Source organism: Podarcis raffonei, chromosome 13, assembly GCF_027172205.1.
Source record: "Podarcis raffonei isolate rPodRaf1 chromosome 13, rPodRaf1.pri, whole genome shotgun sequence".
Classification (NCBI taxonomy): domain Eukaryota; kingdom Metazoa; phylum Chordata; class Lepidosauria; order Squamata; family Lacertidae; genus Podarcis; species Podarcis raffonei.
In genome coordinates this window covers 47,114,186-47,137,326 of record NC_070614.1, presented here as the reverse complement: position 1 = coordinate 47,137,326, position 23,141 = coordinate 47,114,186, and the positions used below count along the sequence as shown (strand labels likewise).

The window sequence follows — 23,141 nt, the reverse complement described above, 5'->3', positions numbered from 1 at the left end:
ACAGATTCGGGAAGAGGTAGACTCCCCCATGGGAGCAGGGCAGGAGAGTGATAGAGTCCTGTCTAGTCAAGTTGTGTGGGATCAATTCCAATCTGTTACCTCCGAGGATGTGGACAGTCTGCTTAGACGAGTGAAACCAACCACCTGTCTTATTGATCCTTGCCCACCCTGGCTTATAAAAGCTAGCTGGGAAAGGCTGAGCGATGGGCTTCGCAGGGTGGTGAATTCTTCTCTCTGTGTGGGAGCCTTCCCAGACCCGCTGAAAGAGGCGGTTATCAAACCGCTTCTTAAAAAAACATCTTTAGATGCTGCCAATATGGCCAACTATCGCCCAGTCCCAAATCTTCCATTCTTGGGAAAGGTGACTGAGTGAGTGGTTGCTCAACAACTCCAGGCACACCTGGAAGAAGTGGACCATTTGGATCCCTTCCAGTCAGGATTCAGGCCTCATCATGGGACTGAAACTGCCTTGGTGATCTCCGGCGGGCTAGGGACAAAGGTGAGAGCTGTTTCCTAGTTCTGCTGGATCTCTCAGCGGCCTTTGATACCATCAACCATAACATCCTTCTGGACTGTCTTGAGGGGCTGGGAGCTGGGGGCACTGTCATACAGTGGTTCCGCTCCTTCCTCCTGGGCCGTGTTCAGAAAGTGATGGGGGGGGGATGAGTGTTCAGACTCCTGGGCTCTCACTTGTGGGGTGCCTCAGGGTTCTGTCCTCTCCCCCATGCTTTTCAACATCTTCATGCAGCTGCTGGGAGAGATCATCAGGGGGTTTGGGCTGGGTGTTCATCAGTATGCGGATGATACCCAGCTCTACTTCTCTATCAAATCAGAACCAGTGAAGGTGGTGAAGGTCCTGTGTGAGTGTCTGGAGGCAGTTGGAGGATGGATGGCAGCTAACAGATTGAGGTTGAATCCTGACAAGACAGAAGTACTGTTTTTGGTGAACAGGAGGCGGGCGGATGTGGAGGACTCCCTGGTCCTGAATGGGGTAACTGTGCCCTGAAGGACCAGGTGCTCAGCCTGGGAGTCATTTTGGACTCACAGCTGTTCATGGAAGAGCAGTTCAATTCTGTGTCCAGGGCAGCTGTTTATCAGCTCCATCTGGTACACAGGCTGAGACCCTACCTGCCTGCAGACTGTCTCACCAGCGTGGTGCTTGCTCTAGTTATCTCTCGCTTAGACTACTGCAATGCGCTCTGTGTGGGGCTACCTTTGAAGGTGATCCAGAAACTACAACTAATCCAGAATGCCGCAGCTAGACTGGTGACTGAGGGTGGCTGCCAAGACCATATAGTCTTGAAAGACCTACACGGGCTCCCAGTACGATTCCGAGCACAATTCAAAGTTTTGGTGCTGACCTTTAAATGGCTGTGTGGTCCAGTATTCCTGAAGGATCGTCTCCACCCCCATTGTTCTACCCGGACACTGAGGTCCAGTGCCGAAGGCCTTCTGGCGGTTCCCACGCTGCGAGAAGCCAAGTTGCAGGGAACCAGGCAGAGGGCCTTCTTGGTAGTGGCACCCGCCCTTTGGAATGACCTCCCACCAGATGTCAAAGAGAAAAATAACTACCAGACTTTTAGAAGACATCTGAAGGCAGCCTTGCTTAAGGAAGATTTAATGTTTAATAGGCTATTGTATTTTAATATTTTGTTGGAAGCCGCCCAGAGTGGCTGGGCAAACCCAGCTAGATGGGCGGGGTATAAATAATTATTATTATTAATAATAATAATAATAATAATAATAATTCATGCTTCCTTCCGCAGATGAGCTTTATGGGGATGCTGACTTCATTTTCCAGCAGGACTTGGCACCTGCCCACACTGCCAAAAGTGCCAAAACCTGGTTCACTGCCCATGGGATTACTGTGCTTGATTGGCCCGCAAACTCGCCTGACCTGAACCCAATAGAGAATCTATGGGGCATTGCCAAGAGAAAGATGAGAGACATGAGACTGAGCAATGCAGAAGAGCTGAAGGCTGCTATTGAAGCATCCTGGTCTTCCATAACACCTCAGCAGTGCCACAGGCTGATAGCATCCATGCCATGCTGCATTGAGGCAGTAATTGATGCAAAAGGGGCCCAAACCAAGTGCTGAGTACATATGAATGCTTCTACTTCTCAGAGGTCAAATATTGCTCTATTTGCAATCCTTGTTTTGCTGGTTTGATTTAATTTTCTGAGCTTGTTAATTTGGGGTTTTCATCAGCTGTACGCCATAATCATCACAATTATAACAAATAAAGGCTTGACATATCTCACTTTGCATGTCATAAGTCTATCTCATATATTAGTTTCACCTTTTAAGTTGAAAAACTGAAATAAATGAACTTTTCCACAATATTCTAATTTTTCGAGTTTCACCTGTATACAGAATTGGGCTCTTATCCAAGGAGGGAAAAACATGTTGACTACCCAAAGTGACCCCCTGGTCCAAACTCTATACAAGTAATTATTCCCCCCTGCTGTTATGTAGTTTACACTAATTGGCGCACCTGACTGAAGCTGTTCCCAATGGCACTAAAAATGAAGGTATCTGAAAGGAGATGTAGAAGGCAAATAAAATAGAGATGAATGGCAATAGGCACACAGGTAGCATTCTGTCAGCTAGATCTATGATACAGGAGCCTTTCCATTTAATGGGATAGGCTTCAGAGTATGCTTGGGCAGTCTCTGCTGGCCTTCCAAAGTATGAAGGTCTTCCCTTGATGATGCTAAATATAAGGTGATGAGTTTCTCTTTATTGACAGGTCTCATCCTATGTAGCCTCTTCATGCCAGGCTGAACGCTAGAGCAAGGCAATGCAGAGAGCAACTTTACTGCAATGTTGGTGAGTCTGGAGGTGTTGTTATTGCTGCTGCTTGTAGCATGCAAAGTATATACTAATCAGTGCTTTATGAAGGAACCTTGCCCTGTTCCACATGAGTGGTATCAGCCAGCTGACCTCCTCATTGGTGAGATGACTTCTCAGATCTCCTACAATTTCCGTGAACTATTCTTCAGCGAGCCTCCTTCTCGGGATATATTTGATGTACCAAAGTAAGGATTTGCTTCTTGTGAGCTTGGCCCGGGGTGCTAAAAGTATAGACGGAATATAGGGGGGAACAAAATTGTAAATTGCTAGTGAAAAATAGAAAACTGCAGTTAAAAAGAGGAATATGAGAGGTAATTGGCCAACCTACAAAGAACTGCTGGAAGAAAAAGATGATAGGCTAAAATTATTATTATTTTTTAAAGAAATCTGAAATCACCTGACAGACTGGATGCAATATTTCCACTTGAATGAGACCTTCCAAAAAATAAATAAATCAGTTTTTCCACAGAACCTTCGAGACTTGAAAAAAGATTTCATTTAAATTAAATATAAACCACTCTCTAAAATGTATAGGCTACTCCTTGACTGGGAGGTCAAGGAGGACGAAGTCAAATCTGTAATGGTGTAATGGGCCTGGGATTTTGGCTACAATATCCAAATGAAATCATGGGAGAGGTTTTGGAGGGAAGATATTAATTCATGGCATGCTATGATTTAAGAGAGAAGTGCGTGAAAATGCTCTACAGGTGGTATTTAACACCTGCCAAGCTGTCCAAAATGTTCAGATCTAGGCCAAACACCTGTTGGAAATGCAGGGATAATCAAGAGGAGGCAAAGTTTAGTGTGCAGATAAAGAATGTAATCTGTTAAGCACAATGGGGGGACCAGAGGTCCTGTTGAATCCAGCTACAAATTGTTACATACAGCAAACACCAACTATGGAATGAATTTTTTCCTTCCAGTAGCACCTTAAAGACCAACTAAGTTAGTTCTTGGTATGAGCTTTCGTGTGCATGCACACTTCTTCAGATGGAATGAATGTTTGTTTATTTTTGTTTTTATTTTCTGTTGATTACTTATGTTACATAGTTTTTAAAACCAATAAAGTGTGTGTGTGTGTGTGTAAAAATAGAAAACTGCATATTGGAATAATATTTTTTTTAAAAAAACTGAGAGAACATAAAGCAACAGATTCTACCAGCACTAGTTTTTAGACAGATAGATGATAGATAGATAGATAGATAGATAGATAGATGATAGATAGATGATAGATAGATAGATAGATGATAGATAGATGATAGATAGATGATAGATGATGATAGATTAGATAGATGATAGACAGATAGATAAATAGATGATAGATAGATAGAAGATAGATAGATATAGATAGATGATAGATAGATAGATAGATAGATAGATAGATAGATAGATAGATGATAGATAGATAGATAGATAGATATCCTTCTGTATTGTAAGGTTTTGACATCATGGTGCATGCAGCTCTGGAAGAGTGGAATGATACTCATCCTGCTGCTGCTATAAAACTAACACTAATACTAATGATAAATGGAAAATAAAATATTGGTATCATGATTATTGTTATATTTTAGGCAAAGGAAGCCAGGTAGAGGCTTATTGCTCTATATCTGCTCGTTGCACTGAGGAATTCCTTTCCAAAAGAGTACTTAACTTTCTTTACAGTGTTGTGACAAAGTACTACCAGCATATCTTGTCCTTGGTATTTGCCATCAACGAGATCAATAAGAATCCAATGATCTTGCCCAATTTCACACTTGGGTTCCACATCTTTGACAGCTACTATGATGCGAGGCTGACGTATCATACCACTCTTGAGCTGCTCTTCAAATCACAGACGTTTGTCTCCAACTACAAATGTGACACCCAGAAAAAGATCATATCCATCATTGGAGGACTTGGCTCTGATGTCTCTTTCCGTATGGCAGACATATTGAGTCTCTACAAGATTCCACAGGTAGGCTTTATACATGGATGGATGGGAGATATTCACAAATTATATTATTCTTTTGGAATGCTGAGAATGATTTTGAAAGATAGAAGAAGGAGGAATGGCAGGGAGAAGATTAGTTTTACCTGTTGTTGTTTTTTAAAAAAAGAACAAGAACCAGAATAGCATAAAATAATGCAGCTGAAAGAGGAAGTACAGGATCATGCATTATGCTTTGATGAGACATATGACAATTCTCCTGAAATTGTATCATATTTTGACAATTTTAGCAAACTGAGCCAGGAGGGCCCCTAAGTGTAATTCTTGAAAAACTTATGTGCTCAATCTGCAAATGTTCCTTCTTTTCCTAGGCATGTGCATTGAGATACACCAACTAAAATATGTGTACCTTCTCTTTTAGCTCACCTATGGCTCAGTTATCCCAGAGGAAAGAGAGAAAACGAGGATAGCTTCCTTTTACAGCATGGTCCCAAATGAAGCCCATCAGTACATGGGAATCATTAGCTTGCTTAAACATTTTGGATGGACATGGGTTGGGCTGTTTGCTGTGGATGATGATAATGGAGAACACTTTATGCAGGCCCTGGAACGGTTGCTTTCTCAGAATGGGATGTGCTCAGCCTTCACTCAAAAAATCCCCAACCAAAACAATATGAATACTATTAATGAGATCAATGATATAGTCTCAGATATTTATCTAGCTTTCACAGAGAGCAAAGCCAATACATTTGTCATTTATGGTGGATCCATGACTATTCTGTGGCTGAATACTTATGTATTCCTAGGATTTCCTGGATATAAGGAAGATAGATCGTTTGGAAAGGTGTGGATTGTGACTGCCCAGTTTGAATTTACATTGACAGGTTTTGAGAGAGGCACTGATTTTCAGTTATTTGAAGGTGCTCTTTCTTTCAAAATCCACTCCAATGAGATTCAAGGATCCCAGCAATTCCTTCATACCATAAGACCAGGCTGGGCACAAGGAGATGGTTTTTTCAAAGTATTCTGGGAGCAAGCATTTGACTGTTTATTTCCAGATCCTGAAGAACCACTGGAGGCTGATGGAAAATGTACTGGGAAGGAGAAGCTGGAGCGCCTTCCTAGGTTTGCTTTTGAAATGAGCATGAGTGGCCACAGCTGCAGTATCTATAATGCTGTCTATGTCATAGCACATGCTCTGGAAGACATGTACTCATCTACATCCAAGGACATAGCAATGGCCAGAGGCAAGAGCCTTGAACATCAAGTTCTCCAGCCATGGAAGGTAATGAAATAATCTTATATATGTAAACAGATTTGTACTAGGCTAGAGTGGTTCCAATGTTACTCTGCATGGATAATTGATATGATGGTGTTGTACATCTTACTCATTGGGAGGGATCACATGTCATAATATCATGGAGCTGGGAGAGACATTGGAGCTCATCTAATCCATCTCTCAGTGATGAGTGTCAAACCAGACATGCAATATGGGAAGACCAAAAGCAAGATGGTTATTAGTCTGACAAGGGAAGCTGCTCTGTGCCACACAGCAAATGGATGCCCCCCTCCCCTGGCTGGTAGTGAGTAAGGCAAAAGCCAGAGAAGTGTGCGACAGAGCAGGACTAGAAGCAGGCAGAAGCCAGCGAGTGAGAGCCATGTTTGAGTTTTGCTAGAAGCCAAGGCTGTGATTATGGAAGTAGCAATATGGAAGTGGGGGAAGTGATCATGGAAATGGGGAGCTAATGATGTGAAGCCCATCCATTTTAGGCTCAGATTGTCTATATGTGTGAATAAACGATACATCATAAAGGCACCAGGGTGTCAAACGTGCCTCCGTCCCACCTGAATCCTCACACTGCTCAGAGATTGGTGTAGCATGAAGCAATACATCTTGGTTGTTGCTGGCAACCATCTGTCTTGGGAGATAATGGAGGAGTGTGTCCTTGGGGGTGAAGTCAAACTGTTGGCAGGTTGCGGCGTCTGCTGTGGCTGTAGAGACTGATAAGGGAGAGACATGATTTGTTGCAGCTGGGGCAAATGGAGGTGTAGGGTTGTGCACATATATGCTGATATATGTAGACTTCCCAGTAGTGATGTATGGAAGTGTGAGCTGGACCATAAAGGCTGATCACCAAAGAATTGATGCTTTTGAATTATGGTGCTGGAGGAGACTCTTGAGAGTCCCATGGACTGCAAGAAGATCAAACCTATCCATTCTGAAGGAAATCAGCCCTGAGTGCTCACTGGAAGGACAGATCGTGAAGCTGAGGCTCCAATACTTTGGGCACCTCATGAGAAGAGAAGACTCCCTGGGAAAGACCCTGATGTTGGGAAAGATGGAGAGCACAAGGAGAAGGGAACGACAGAGGATGAGATGGTTGGATAGTGTTCTCGAAGCTAGCAGCATGAGTTTGACTAAACTGCGGGAGGCAGTGGAAGACAGGAGTGCCTGGCGTGCTCTGGTCCATGGGGTCACGAAGAGTCGGACACGACTATACGACTAAACAACAACAACATGTAAACTTCAACTTAGCAAATATTTATCCTTGATTTTAGCCAAAACTCTGCAAAGTGTTTATTCTTTGTCTGTCTTTCCCTTCTTGTCCAACCAGCTCCACACTTTTTTGCAAGCTACTTTGTTCAACAACTCAGCTGGAGAAACATTGTCCTTCCGCAATAACAGGGAAATGGAGGGTGGATTTGATATAATGAATGTGATCACATTTCCGAACAGGTCCTTCCAGAGAGTGAAAGTTGGAACTGTTCTTGAGGGGAAAGAATTACTCATTAATGAGGAGATAATAACATGGCCCAGGAGCTTCAATCAGGTCTGGATTCTAGGGTATTTTAATGGGTGGGTGTTCTCCATAAGGGCAGTGCAGGGTACCTGATATTCGACTTCAGGGATGGAGGCGAAGGATGGAGAACCTGAGACAGCCTCCCCACTACCAGACCAGTGTTGCTAGACTGCAGCTCCCTGGACCATTGGACTGGGGTACCTGGAGCTGAAGAGAGTTGGATCCCCCATGCCTGTTTTAGGTTTCAGCAGAGAAGATATTGATCATCAGGATATTCCTGTTGAAGGCTCTTCAGATTTTGAATTTGCCAGATTAACACCCTCCTACTTTTTTTTAATTTTTTGCTTTTGAAACATTCTAACACACACAAGAGTAAGGAACAGCAGCCGTGCCGGATTTACATATAAGCTAAACAAGCTATAGCTTAGGGCCCCACTCTAAAAAATTAAAGGAAAAAAACCTGGATGTACATTTCTAAAATATAAGATAAAAAAACAAATAAAATAAAACCTACATACAGCAACAGTGTTTTGTGTTGTGTAGGTTTCTATGATGTAAGTAAGCCTGCTCACCTGCTCCCTAAAATGTCACTGGTTTGCTCATTTCTATATATAGGGTGCCTACATTCTGCTATTTATAATTATTAGCAGCTTGCATCATATATTTACACCTATTATTATTTCAAGTCATAGCAATTTTCTAGAGACTAGATTATGAGTCTTTGTAAATTGTGTTTCTAAAGGAACTTATGTTATTGCCAAAGGCCAATGTGTTTGCATTATTAGGTTTGTTATGAATAAGAAATAATTTTAAGTTAGAGGTTAATAATTATTTCACTATTAATTTACTTCTTCTTAATTGTATTTCACTATTAATATACTTCTTCTTAATTGTATTTCGGTTCAACAATTACTTTGATAAAATACGTATTTTATCTAATGCAAATGGCTTTAGATACCTATTAGGTCCATAAATTACCGTATAGCATATATATGGTATATTACCATATACCATATAGCATATATTCAACACAAAAAACAGCAACCATTTGTTGTTGACAAAGGACAGCTGGACATATAAAGGGCCCCATTACGTTCACTAGCTAAAGCCTCATCAAACCTAAATCCAGCGCTGAACAGGAGTGAGGAACAGGAGTGAGAGAAGTCATTGGGTTGAGTGTTGCTCCAGTTTCTGCCTTCAACCAAACAGTAAACTGCAAAAAATAAGCTCTGATGTGCTGAGGATTTTTTTTTGTAAATTGTGGCATTCGCATGTAACATGCACAACGTTCCAAATTCTTCCATGCCAGTTCATCATGTGTTTATTGTTAGGGTAAATGTGACTATATATTTAAAGGCATCTCTTGTATCTAGTTTAGGAGGGAAGGTCAAGAAGGAGGCAGGGCTGGAGGCAGAAAGAGAAAGAAGCAAAAGGGGTGGGGGAGACCTGTTGTACATAGTCCTTTAATGAAACTGTTTCTTATTCAGCTCCTCTGAAAGCTCACCATTAGAGAAAATGACATTTACTGGATAAATGAGCAGATGGGCATCCTACTAAGCTGTTCTTCAATCTTCATCTTTATGGGCAGGTGAAGCCTGTTTCTGTGTGTAGCGATTCTTGTCATCCCGGTTATCAGAAAAAAAGGAAAGAAGGAGAGAAATTTTGCTGTCATGATTGTGCATCATGTCCGGAAGGGAAGATTTCAACACAGAGAGGTAAGTAATGCCCCTCAAAGATTTCCGGTATTGTCAGTTCACAGCCAGTTGTTTCTGCTGCTGTAATTTTATTTATGGATTGCATCCCATATGTGATTTTATGTTTTAACCACCCTGAGACCTACAAATATAGGGCAGTATACATATTAAATAAATAAATAATAGATAAATAAATAATCCTATAAAGCATACTGATATGATTTACAATATAATAAAACATATCTAAAAGAGTTACATATAGAAAAACAGTAAAAACAGCCAGATATATATATATAAGCATTTTTAAAAGAGAAGGTATATATACACATATGTATTTTGGCACTGAGATGGCAATTCTTCTCATTTTTCAGATATGGATGACTGTTTCAAATGCCCCCAAAAGGAATACCCAAGCAGAGACCAAGATAAATGTATTCCCAAAACTGTAACCTTTCTGTCTCTTGAAGAACCTTTGGGGATCAGTTTAGCCTCTATTGCTTTTGCTTTTTCCCTGATCACAGTTTCAGTGCTAGGGATTTTTATTAAGCTGCAAGATACTCCCATAGTCAAAGCCAACAACCGGGACCTCACCTACATTCTCCTGTTCTCTCTCCTGCTCTGCTTCCTCTGTTCTTTACTTTTTCTTGGAAGACCTAACCAAGTGACCTGCTTTCTCCGTCAGCCTGCTTTTGGCATCGTCTTCTCGGTGGCTGTTTCTTGTGTATTAGCCAAAACCATCACAGTGGTTGTTGCCTTTATGGCCACCAAACCAGGGTCTGGCATGAGGAAGTGGGTGGGGAAAAGACTGGCCAACTCCATTGTCCTTTCCTGCTCACTTTTTCAAGCAGGCATTTGTGTGGTGTGCTTAGCAATCTCTCCTCCATTCCCAGATCTGGATATGGAGTCCTTAACTAAACAGATCATAGTGGAATGCAATGAAGGTTCTGCCATCATGTTTTATCTCGTCCTGGGTTACCTGGGACTTCTAGCCATCATCAGCTTCACTGTGGCTTTCATTGCCAGGACCTTGCCGGATGCTTTCAATGAAGCCAAGTTCATCACCTTCAGCATGTTGATTTTTTGCAGTGTTTGGTTTTCCTTTGTTCCAACCTACCTGAGCACCAAGGGGAAATACATGGTAGCTGTAGAGATTTTCTCCATCATAGCTTCCAGTCTTGGGTTGCTGGTCTGTATCTTTTCCCCAAAATGCTACATTATTGTGTTGAGGCCTGATCTAAACACCAAGGAGCAGCTAACAAGGAGAAAGAATTAGCAAATTTAAAGTCATATGCATCTTCAATTGAACAGGCCTCTTGAAGGAGTGAGTTTGAACTACAATAGGTGCAGAGTGTAATGTTCTGTTGTGAATGCTGTGTAGGAAAGAGCAGAAACACACTGTGCTTAAAAAGGTAAAAGTAAAGGACCCCTGACAGTTAAGTCCAGTCACAAATAACTCTGGGGTTGCGGCGCTCATCTCGCTTTACAGGCCGAGGGAGCCGACGTTTGTCCACAGACAGTTTTTCCGGGCTATGTGGCCAGCATGACTGAGCTTCTGGCGAAATCAGAGGAGTGCACAGAAATGCCGTTTACCTTACCGCCGAAGCAGTACCTAATTATCTAATTTCATGTGCTTTCGAACTGCTAGGTTGGCAGGAGCTCGGACGGAGCAATGGGAGCTCACCCCATCATGGGGATTCGGACCGCCAACCTTCCAATTGGCAAGCCGTAGGCTCAGTGGTTTAGACCACAGAGTCAAATGACACTTTGATACACAGTCCTTTCCAACTTTTCAATTGTTTTATTCTATCTTACATAGCTCTGATACCACTAGCACCAACTAGGGACATTAATTATATTTGTACTAGAAATCTAAACCAGCATTTTGAATTGGACCTGGAAACACAGTTGCTGTGACTCTCCCACAGTTTGACTTCACTCCTGGAGTTGCACCTCATTGTCTCTCAAGACAGTTGGATGCCAGCAACAACAATGGACTAGATGACCCTTTGGGTCCCTTCCAGCTCTACAATGTTGTGATTATATTCATTGATTTCCAGCCTGGTTAGGGGATTAATAAGTGAATATCATCCATTTCTAATCCCATTTTCTTGTGCTGCAAATTCTCCATCATGCCTATGACCCAGTAGTGGGCCCTGACCCAGTATCTTACAAAATTGTGTTTCCATTTATCATCACTGAATTTCTGTCCTGGGACCATTTTGTGAAGGACAGATTAAAACTATGCTAATATGAGAAAAAAATAAATAAATAAATAAATAAATAAATAAATAAATAAATAAATAAATAATAAATAATAGTGTTGGTTTTGGTATTCTCAAAACGAGTTCTTTAGAAATAGCTTCTTCAGCAATTAAGAGACAAGCATAGGAAACTCTCTTGGGGAGTCCATATCTCAAGGGAACCACACAGTGTTTGTGATCAAGGGTACATCTATTGTCTTACTGTTGATGCCACAAGCCAGCTTGCTCATCTGTCTCTTTTGTTTCTCTCATGGTAAATGGAGTTTTGCTCCCCCTCCCCTTTAGATGGATGAGGGAAGTTTTAAGACCTGGTTTGGGGGAGATATATTTCTGCTTTGGAAGTTCGGGTGAAAGGATGCAGAGCTCAATGGCAGAGCAGAGTGCATGCTGTTCGGCAAAGGCTGCCAGGACCAATTGCTGGCATCACCAAGGAGAGCTTGGAAATGCTCCTGCCTGAACTCCTGGAGAGCCAATGCCTATCTGGATGGACAATGTTGACCTAAATGGACAGATGGTCTGACTTGGTATGTGGCATCTTCCCAAGTAACCTATGTCTTAAATGGTCACCGACTCCCAAAGTCATTTAGGGCTACAGGGCGTACAACTAGGAAATAGGAAACTGCATTATGCTGAATCAGACTACTGGACTATCTAGATCAGCACTGTTGATACTGAGTGTCAGTAACTCTCTAGGTTTTCAGGAAGGAGTTCAGGAAATTAAGAACTATCCCTCTTTCAGTTGGAACACCTCTTTCAACACCCATTTCAACGTTGTAGGCAAGATCGGCAAATAGTAGACCACATTCACGCTACGTATATGAATCCAAGAAGAAGAAGAGTTTGGATTTGATATCCCGCCTTTCACTCCCTTTAAGGAGTCTCAAAGTGGCTAACATTCTCCTTTCCCTTCCTCCCCCACAACCTCTGTGAGGTGAGTGGGGCTGAGAGACTTCAAAGAAGTGTGACTGGCCCAAGGTCACCCAGCAGCTGCATGTGGAGGAGCGTGTAGCAGGAACCCCCCCACCCCAATCATTCTGTTTGTACAAACTTCACACACACACACACTCACACACTACATACGCACTACATACGCCACATTTCTGTTATAAATTCATAGAAAATCAACCATACATCGGATTTGCACTGTTCCATTTTATTTTACTCCATATGACAAGAACTATCCAAGGGGGGTGGCTTGGTCCTGGTCAGCCATAATCCCTTCACCGTCTCAGCACATCCACAGGAGCCCTGCCCAGTTGCTATGCCAACCCTGATGATCCCAGACAGAAGACAATCAAGATCACAAAGAACTTGCATATGGGAGTGGATTCAGCATGGACTGAAACAAAGGACAATGATCAGATCTTCCCTCTGGGGGTAGGAAACTGCAAACTCCCCTTTGTCTCCTGAAAGTGACTCATGGGGAGGGGGGAAAGGAGGAACTAGCCAGGTGACAAGACACTCAGGTTACCACCAACTCCTCCCTCAACCCCTCCTTTCTGTAATGTATGCATGATGTTTCTGGGGGTGGGCTTGACCTAGAGGAGGGGAATTTCAAAAAGTTTTTATAAGACCTTGCACACTATTTTTCTGGGTCTTTCCTCTCTCTTGCAAGTGAGGGGAACACCCTGTTGCAACAGTTCAATAAAGGCCAAGCCTACAGGCTGCTGTTTTGCTCCAAGTTATCCTGGTTGGTGTCTTTACTTTTTGTCCAAGGGAGCCCTCGGATTTTTCCGGTAACAAGCGGAGACAAGCGAACCCGGTTCCCCAGATTATGAGACTACCGCTCTTAACCACTACACCACACTGGCTCCACACTGCTCCACACTGCTCTCACTAAGAGTGACTGTCACTATCCCCTAGCAAGAAACAGGAAAAACAGATTTTAGCAGATCGAAATTTGGAAGAGTGACTTTCATTGATGACATGTTCTGTGATAGGGTTCATTGCCACTAAACATTTAAAGCACTGTTATGCCACTTTAAACTTCCATGGTTTCCCCCAAAGAATCTTGGGAACTGTAGTATTTAAGGAGTACTGAGAACTGTTAAGAGACCCCTATTTCCCACTCAGAACTACATTTCCTAGAGTCCCTGTGAAAGAGGGATTGTAGCTTTGCGAAGGGAATAGGGGGTCTTGAAACAGCACCCTTCACAAACTGTGGTTACCAGGATTCTTTGAGGGAATCCATGGCTGCATAAAGTGGTATATTACTGCTTGAAATGTATGGTGCAGATGGATTCTGAAAGTGGGAATGGGGGATAAGAAAGTTCAACTGTTCAAAGTTCAAAGACCCTTCTATCTGTACTCAACTCCAACTCATCTCCCACGTGGTCTCCAATTAGGGTGACAATAGACACACCTGATACCAACTGCCTTTCAGCACTAGAGCTCAGAGGAGGTAATTATATTTCTCTACAATTATCCACATCATCATAATTAGTTCAGTGCAACTTCGGTTTTCCAGAAGACACTAGAAACAACATCAATAAGTAATTCAGAAAGTGTCTATAAAACCTTCCTTTTGTGACATATAGAGCTGGGATGAAGGCAAGAGCCCAGTAGGGCTCTGTCAGATTGAACTGAGATAGCTCCCCACACTCAGCACCTTTCATTATATGCTTCTGGCTTCAAATCCATGTGTGCTTCCTGTCATTCAAACCTTGCTTTTCCATGTTTCTTTTTTCATTGTATATTGGAAGTGTGTGTTGGTATCAATTGTCAGCTTCTTTTAAAACTGATACTGGTGCCAGTGGTGATACCACAGGTGGACACAGGAGGCTCGGTTCAAAAGAAATCCTTTTCTCAAAAATGGTCACACTTCTTCTCCTGGTGCTGCTGCTTCTCCCTCTGAAGGAGTGCAAAATAGATGCCATGAAGTGTCCTGGAATGGACTCCTTCCCTGTTCCCCACGAGTGGCATCGTCTTGGAACCCTCCTCATTGGTGGGATTGCCTCTCAGATACTTTATATTTCTCCCAAAGTTTCCTTCCAGGTATATCCTTCTCAGGAGCTGGGCTTTGAGTTTCCGATGTAAGGACCCCCTCTTTATATCTCATATCATTTGAGCCGGGAAATGTAGGGTTTGTAAAATACAAGAAATAGCCTTAAACATCAACATCTACCTCAGCATATTTCTTTATTGCACAGCCATTAACACTTTCCATTTTTTACATTTGCAGTTTGTCTAACTATTTATCTGCCTATCTACATATATGCTTAGAGTTCTTTGTCTAGTGTCTAGTGTCTCTAGAGGGGGAAGTGGTTGTGGTGAACCATATTGAGTGGCATCAGGGGAAAAATGGGGAATAATAATAGCTTCCGGGAAACTATGAAGAGAAAGTCAGCACAGTGGATAAAACTGATTTATAACTGTTCCACACTGGGGCCTGGGAAAACTAAGAATAACCCATTCACCCAGTGGCAACTCCATATGATTTTCTTTTTAAGAAAAACACTCCCTCCCTGATGAAAAATGCTACAATTGTTTTCCAAATTCAACCACATTTAAGAGGTCGATTTTCAACCTGTCAGAGAAGAACTGGTCATTAATTCATCATAAAGCATTCACTTTACATCAATAAGTTCTTAGCTTCAGTTCCTGGGAACTGCTAGCATGGTTAACAGAAAAACGTTGGATAGCTACTTTTGGATAGCTACACAAATACATCATATATTATGCCATCTATCCGTGGCTATACCTGCACTACATACTTAAAGTTTGTTCATACCACTTTGAACAGTCTTAGCTTCTTCCAAACCATCCTGGGAACTGTAGCTGCTTAGTGACACAATTCAAGTGAGTTTTAATAAACAATCCCTCTTTCCAGGGGACTGTGGGAATTGTATCTCTGTGACAGGATTAGAGTCTCCCAACAATTCTTGGCACCCTTAACAAATTCCAGTTCCCTTATGTCTCTGTGGGAAACCATTAAAGGTAAAATGTGGATGTAGCCTGTCTGTCTGTCTATCTGTCTGTCATTACATGGCATATATATTTCTAGATAGTGCCTCTTTTCAGTTGCCATTCAACTTTTTTCCCACTGCCATTTCTCTTTGCTTTATCCTCCCTTCTGTTTCCAGTAACTTTTGAAGCTCCTGACTATAGTTCTTTTTGCAGCCATAATGATGGGTTTTGACAACAGTGGAGAAGCATTATTGTACTATATTTACATAGGAGTATTTCAAAATGTTGGTTGGGTTGTGCAAACCAGCATGGTCCTTGAGCACCGACAAAACCATTGTGCACAGTGCAGAACTCCTTTTTGAAAGGACATATAACTCTCTTTGCAGCATGGTGACCAAGTTCTACCAGCACATCCTGGCTTTGGCATTTGCCATCAATGAAATCAACGAGAACCCTAAGATTTTGCCCAATGTCACACTTGGGTTCCACATCTACGACAGCTACTATCAGGAGAAGATATTCCACCGCACTATTCTAGACTTGCTCTTCAAATCAGACCGGTTTGTCCCCAACTATGCATGTGGCACCCAGAAGAACTTAGTAGCCATTATTGGGGCACTTGGCTCTGATATCTCCTTCCACATGGCAGATATCTTAGTCCTCTACAAGATCCCACAGGTAATAAGGGGCTGGAGTTTGCACTAATATTATACCGGTAATTGATGCATGTTTTCTAATACTGAGGGTGATTATCTGGTTATGATGGGAGAGGAAAACGAACTAGAAAGTATTTTCTGTATAATATCTGAAGTTCCAAATCAGAATGAGAATGACTTCTGAAAGTTTGGTGAACATTTCAAAGGGCAGAGTCAGGTGATTCTAGCAGATTCTTTTTAAACAAATCATGTCCATTGCTCAGACATTACATGGGGTGTTAGGGGAGGGGTAGTGCCTCTGATGAGGGACATGTCATGCTTCTCTTGGGGTAGTTAGAGTCCCCACCCTTTGGTCCCTACCCTGCACTCAGCTCTCACCTGTGGCTCCTAGAAGGTGTCAGTACGCAACAGCGGCCACAACCAAGAATGTCTTCAACTGACTGGATAAGTCAAGTGAGGGTAGCTGATAGGTCTCAAACCACCAGTGACTGGAGGACTTCAACCTGCAAGGGAAGACAGGCTCTGGCAGATTGAGAGGACGAGAGCAATAATGGATCCAACAGCCAAGAAGGCAGTTTCTGCACATCCTGTAGGAGGAAGTGAGGAGCAGATGGGGCTTGTCAACCTGGGAAGGTAGCCCATCTAGGACAAGGAACACGCTGGTCCTAAAATGCCACTGCCTTGCGTGATATCTTTCTGAGAAGAAAAGGCTACACAAATCAAGAGTGGAGTCGCTAAGACAGTTGGATGGTGTTTTGCATGCCTTCTGCAGTCAAGCTGGTGCCAAACATATTGATCTGCTTTCTTTTGGATTACATCGGTGAGGCTGAGAGGGGGGTCTTGTCATCTGGGCAGCCCAGGACCCACGAACACACTGCCCAGGCTTGTGCCCCAGGAAGGTCATTTTGCTGCTGCTAATCCAGTGTTTCAACATCTCCCCAGGAGAAGAGGCAACAACTCCAGGGGCCCCTGGGGGGGTCTCAGCACCCACAAAATAATTTCTGTGGCTGCGCAGCCTCTGCCCCCCCCCTTTGGGAGTCAGTACTACCAAAGTACCCTCCTGCTAGCTGTACCCACAGCCAAACAGAAGGAGGTTGCAGTTGGATAGAATTATGAGGCACTAAATCACCAAACTTTGGTCTGACTGAGCTTTCTGTCACAGAGTTGTTGAAGTAAACACTGCAAAAGTAGAAACTCTCTGTAAAAAGGAACTCAAATAAAAATGCACTCAAGTATGCCTAGTAACAAAGCTCTAAAATATTTGCATTTTAAAAAATTGTTTAGCTTACATACGGAGCATTTGCCCCAGAAGAGGGTCATACAAAACAGGTCCGTTCCTTTTACCACATGGCACCCAGTGAAAACCAGCAGTACACAGGAATTATTCTTCTGCTTCAGCATTTTGGGTGGACCTGGGTTGGGCTCTTTGCTGTGGATGATGACAGTGGAGACCATTTCTTGCAGATCATAGAGCCCCTGTTTTCTCAGAATAAAATTTGTTCAGCTTTCATTCAAAGAATCCCAAACCAGGGGGATTTCCTTTCCTTTGATGAATTTGTTGATATGGGATGGAGTATTAACGTGCCTTTCATGGAGAGCAAAGCCAAAGCATTTGTCACTTATGGTGAAACTATGACCTTCATGTGGTTGACCACCATTGTAGCTTTTTTAATCCCCGACTTGGGGAAAAACACATCTGCTGGAAGAGTGTGGATTATGACAGCTCAGATAGATTTTTCTGTAACATTCATTTTAAGGAGATGGAACTTTCAAATATTTGATGGCACAATATCATTTGCAATTCACTCAAATGAGCCTTGTGGGTTCCGCACATATATCCAGAACAAAAAGATTTATCCTCCCAAAGAAGATGGATTTTTCAAGGTTTTCTGGGAGCAGGCATTTGAATGTTCTTTTCCAAATCCCAGGTTGCCAGCAAAGTTGAGCATAACATGTACTGGAGAAGAGAGACTGGAGAGCCTTCCAAGGTCTGTGTTTGAAATGAGCATGACTGGCCACAGTTACAATGTTTATAATGCTGTCTATGCCATAGCTTATGCGCTGCATGCCATGGAATCCTCTTGGATCAAATACAGAGCAGTGATGGGGTTTGCAAGGCTTGACCTTCGCAGTGTTCAACCTTGGCAGGTAATATTTCCTCAGTGAAATGGCTTCATTATAATGAAGTAATCAGCATGAAATGAAAGAGCATGTCTCATCAATGTAGTGATGCATTTCTTGTTGTCGTTCTTATTGGCTTGTGCCCAAAGGACCTTATAACAATGTTCTTCACTCTTGGGTCCTCCGTGTGTGTGTGTGTGTGTGTGTGTGTGTGTGTGTACTCAATTTGAGTAGCAAGGAACATATTCATAAAACTATACCAAAAAAGGAGACTCCACTATATTTCCCTGTTTTGTTCCCACCAGCTCCACCAATTTCTTCAAGGCATTTCATTTAACAACTCAGCTGGAGAAAATGTGTCTTTAAATGATTGTGGGGAATTAATAGCCAGCTTTGATATCATGAGTATGGACCTATTCCCAAACAATTCCTTCCTTAAAATGAAAGTTGGAATGGTGAATCTGAATGCTGGTGAAGGGAAACAGTTCATCATTAATGACAAATTCATTGTGTGGCACAGGAGCTTTAATCAGGTGTGGATTCTTCGATACTCTGGGCAAGAACTCCAGTATCAGTGTAGACAATTCAGGATAGGTGATTGGGGTAGAGGTGGGGCTAAAAGTTTCCTTTACTAACTAACTTTACCATGTACTGATCCCATGATAGAGTTGCTGGCACCTATTGCATTCTAGAACTTATGCAGCAAATAAATGAAAGCAATTTGATATGCTCTGTACATGTAACAACATGCTAAATGGGAATATTTACCAGGCCCTTTTCAACTTGGGTAGGACTGAGCAGGAGAAAGATAAACCCTGAGTGAGGTGGTGGGTGGGCTTGAGGGGGGGAATTATTTTTATTGATGGCTTTTCACTTTCACTTTCAACCACCCTGAAGGCACTGTTGATTGGGTATGATATAAAGATCTCATTATAGTAACAGGAATAGAATGAGTCCTGAAATCACAAATAACATGTATCAAAAGCCCTGGAAAAAAGATGTTCCTTCAGCCTGCAATGAAACCTCTATAATGAATATTCCAGGGGAGGAATTTCCGCAATTGAGTGGCTTCCACAGAGAATGCTGTTTCCCAAGCCAACATCACCCCCACTTCTGAGTACAGTGACAATGCCAAAGAGGCCCCTTCTTCTGATCTTAATACCTGAGAGTTCTGTAAAGAAGCAGATAGTGTTGCCTATGTTGTTTGCAGCTTTTGACACACCTTAAATGCAGCCCAGAGATGAACTGGCAATCCATGCAGCTGTTTTAGAAATAGGGATTCTACGTGCTCTGAAGGAAACCCTAGCTAGCCAGTAACCTGGCTGTTGCTTTTTGGATCAGGAGTTCAGCCTACACTCGAGTAGGACCCTGGCAGAGGCACATGCTCGACTGGCATGTTCCCTCTCTCCTGGTCGATCGTTCGGGAGCTTCATAAACTTTCTTCAGCCTGAACATCATAGCGACTGATGCCAACCGACACTGGAACACTTAGGGATCCACAGAGTCTGCACAGTTGCATAACAGACCTCAGCAACTCAGCATTTTGGCCAATCTACTTCATTTACATATAAACACACACAGAAATCTTCAAGGGCAGCCCCAAACAGAATGCATTGCAGCTATCCAATATAGAAGTACCATAGTCAATTAATTTCTCTGTAAAATGGGGCAGTAGTTGGCCAACCAGCCATAACTGAAAATAAGCACTCACTGCTAGCCACCATGGCCACCTAGACCTCAAATGTCAAAGTTGGATCCAGGAGTACGCCCAAGTAAAGAACCTGCTCCTTCTAGGAGAGTGCAACTCCATTCACAACAGGCCATCTTCCCTCCTCCATAACCAGAGAACTTGGAACACAAAACACCTCCACCCCCCCTCTCTCTCTCTCCCTCTCCCTCTCCCTCTCCCTCTCCCTCTCCCTCTCCCTCTCCCTCTCTCTGAATTCAGTTATGTGAATGGCCAAAATGAATAAAAATGCCACATTAATTTTGGGGGAGGGAGCTATATAGCTGCAGCCATGCTATTTTGTAGGAAAACACCTGAGTGGGGTGGAATCCTGTAGCACTGTGGAGCAAAATGGCTCTGGATCAGTAAATGATTATTCTAGCATCACTGCTGCTTCTTTCCTGAGATAGCAAAATCCAACATCCCAAAATATGAAAAACATTTAACGTGTCACCCAATAAATCCCCTCTGTACCTTTGCCGCTTGATAGTGCATCTGTGAAGGTCACACCCTCCAACATGCCCAGAAGGAAAACCAGGATGTGCGTCTTTTGGGCCACGCTCCTTGGTGAGCCAGGTGAGATGTGCAAGATCATGGTGCCCAAAAATGTATGTTTTTCAGGGCCATGGTCTTGTGGGAGCCAAAACAGGACATCCCAGGAGCCAATCAGAAGCTGGGGTAGCTTCTGTAATTTTCAAGATGTCCCGTTTTAAGTGGGATAGTTGAGGGGTATGTAAAGTGAGATTCCCAGCTTCCTTCTAGTATACTAGTCTACTATTTTCTTGTTTCTTTGCCTGCCAGCAAATTAAGATTCCCCCCTGCCCCTGGTGCCCTACACACAAATTTTCCAACTCCAGTCTCTCTTCATTGCCCCTAATAGGTGGTGCCTATTTCTGTATGCAGTGATTCCTGCCCTCCTGGTTATCAGAAGAAAAAGAAAGAAGGGGAGAAGTTTTGCTGCTATGATTGTGCTCCCTGCCCAGAAGGGAAAATATCGGACCAAAAAGGTAGGTGATGCACTTCACTAATTATTCTAGCCAACAATTTGCCATTTGTGTGTGTGTTTTGAGCACTTTTGCAAATACTCAGGAAGAAAAGGTGACATAAAGATTAGCCACACTGGCCATTTTCCAAACTGCAGGATCTAATTCTGCCTATTCAAGCCAATTGAGGATTTGTATTTCGGTTAAGCTGAGCTGGAACCTCCAGCCCCCCAAATTACAGAAATCATTCTTCCACTGAAGTCTGTTGGGTTAAGAGCATGTTCAACAGTGGGTTCACTTTTGCCCTGTTCTTATCATTTTTTGACAGTGTCAGGCAGAAATGTCAATAGGATGTTCTGGGCCCAGTGCACTGATGCTGGATTGGTCTCTTGGCCAACTCCCTGCAGCAAAAGTAGGATACAAATATAATAATAAGTTGACAGAATGACCAACAAATCCCACATTGAACAGAGTTCTAAGAATGAGACTCAATTTACATAGAAATTGGCACAATGATGGATCCTTTCTTTTTTTCCAGACATGGATGAATGCTTTAAATGCCCAGATGAGCAGTATCCAAGCCAGAGTAGAGACAGATGCATCTCCAAAGTTATGACATATCTATCTTTTGAAGAATATTTGGGGATCAGCTTTAGTTTGGTTTCTGTTTCTCTTTCATTCACCACAGCTTTTGTGCTACGAATTTTCATCAAGAACAGAGATACCCCTATAGTCAAAGCCAACAATCGGGACATCAGCTACATTCTCCTTGTCTCCCTCCTCCTCTGCTTCCTCTGTTCTTTGCTGTTTCTTGGAAGACCTACGAAGGTGACCTGCATTCTCCGTCAAACTACTTTTGGCATTGTCTTCTCTGTAGCTGTTTCTTGTTTGCTAGCCAAAACCGTGACGGTAGTTGTCGCCTTCATGGCCACAAAGCCAGGGTCAAGCATGAGGAAATTGGTGGGCAAAAAACTGACCAACTCCATTGTCTTTTCCTGTTCTCTTATTCAAGTAGGAATCTGTGTAGTGTGGCTGGCAACCTCTCCTCCATTCCCAGATTTGGACCTGCAATCCCAGGCGACAGAGATCATAGTTGAATGCAACGAAGGTTCTGTCCTCATGTTTTATCTTGTCCTGGGCTACATGGGCCTTCTGGCTATCATCAGCTTCAATGTGGCTTTCCTGGCCAGGAAGTTGCCGGACACTTTCAACGAGGCCAAATTTATCACCTTCAGCATGTTGCTCTTTTGCAGTGTTTGGCTGTCCTTTGTCCCTACCTACCTGAGCACCAAGGGGAAATATATGGTAGCAGTAGAGATCTTCTCTATCTTAGCCTCTAGTGCTGGGCTCTTGGGTTGTATCTTTGGACCTAAATGTTACATTATTCTGCTGAAGCCTAAGTTGAACATTAAGGAACAACAGATAAAGAAAAATTATTAAATTATGTCATAATATGATTTCATTATCATATTTTATTATATTATAATTACCATTACCATTATATTTCATTATATTATAATGCTAATCTGATATTAATTTTGCATTTCTTGTGCAATGAAAACTGTGGACCTCCCATATCAGTTAGTTCAGGATATAATACCAGCTGATTCATTTCATTTTTGTCACATATCTGAACAAATTCAAGAAATAAAAGTATTATTTAACAATGAAGGCTAAGACTGTTCCTTTTTAACTTTTGCAACCAAACTGAAAAACAAAAGAAGCGGGGAGACAAATTTATCAGGTTACATTTTAAAATACGACAATAAGTGCAGTTTCAAAATTTACAATTAAAAAGTGCACATATTAGCCACATTGTTTTGGGTGGGATGCCTGAGAGAAAGGGAGGTGGGGGAAGGACACTGTCTCTGAACAGATGTTTAGCATTGGAAGAGGAAGATCTTGGAACAGTTCACTGCAGGCTGGAGCTTGGCCAAAGAATGACAGCTGTGAATCATTGATATTTCCCTTCCTTTATGCATCTGTTCTGTACCATGCCTTTCTGGTTTGTGGCTCTTTGATGCCATCTCTTGTGATGATTTGCCACCAAATGGAAGAATTTTTGTCTGAGGTCTCTTGGGATGTCTCTCACCGTGAATCTTGCACAGTAATTGTCAGGGAACTGCCATCGGAACGAGAGGAGGAGGGGCTCCACGACGATGCTGGAGAGGGGCCAAGTAGGGAGAGAGGCAGGTCTCCTGTTGGGGAAGAA

The 23,141-nt window shown here is 42.6% G+C and overlaps 2 protein-coding genes across 2 annotated transcripts; both read left to right on the top strand.

Annotated features, from left to right (window-relative positions):
• The first annotated feature begins 2,959 nt into the window (after positions 1-2,959).
• LOC128399146 (vomeronasal type-2 receptor 26-like) lies at positions 2,960-10,549 on the top strand. Its single transcript, XM_053360404.1, has 5 exons — positions 2,960-3,039; positions 4,517-4,808; positions 5,203-6,066; positions 9,171-9,297; positions 9,648-10,549. Exons 1-5 carry the CDS (start codon positions 2,960-2,962, stop codon positions 10,547-10,549), a joined length of 2,265 nt encoding a protein of 754 aa, XP_053216379.1.
• A 3,799-nt stretch (positions 10,550-14,348) lies between these two features.
• Positions 14,349-22,369, top strand: LOC128399145 (vomeronasal type-2 receptor 26-like). Its single transcript, XM_053360403.1, has 6 exons — positions 14,349-14,569; positions 15,830-16,121; positions 17,384-18,247; positions 18,526-18,753; positions 20,827-20,953; positions 21,468-22,369. The coding sequence occupies exons 1-6, from the start codon at positions 14,349-14,351 to the stop codon at positions 22,367-22,369; spliced, it is 2,634 nt and encodes an 877-aa protein (XP_053216378.1).
• The last annotated feature ends 772 nt before the right edge of the window (positions 22,370-23,141 follow it).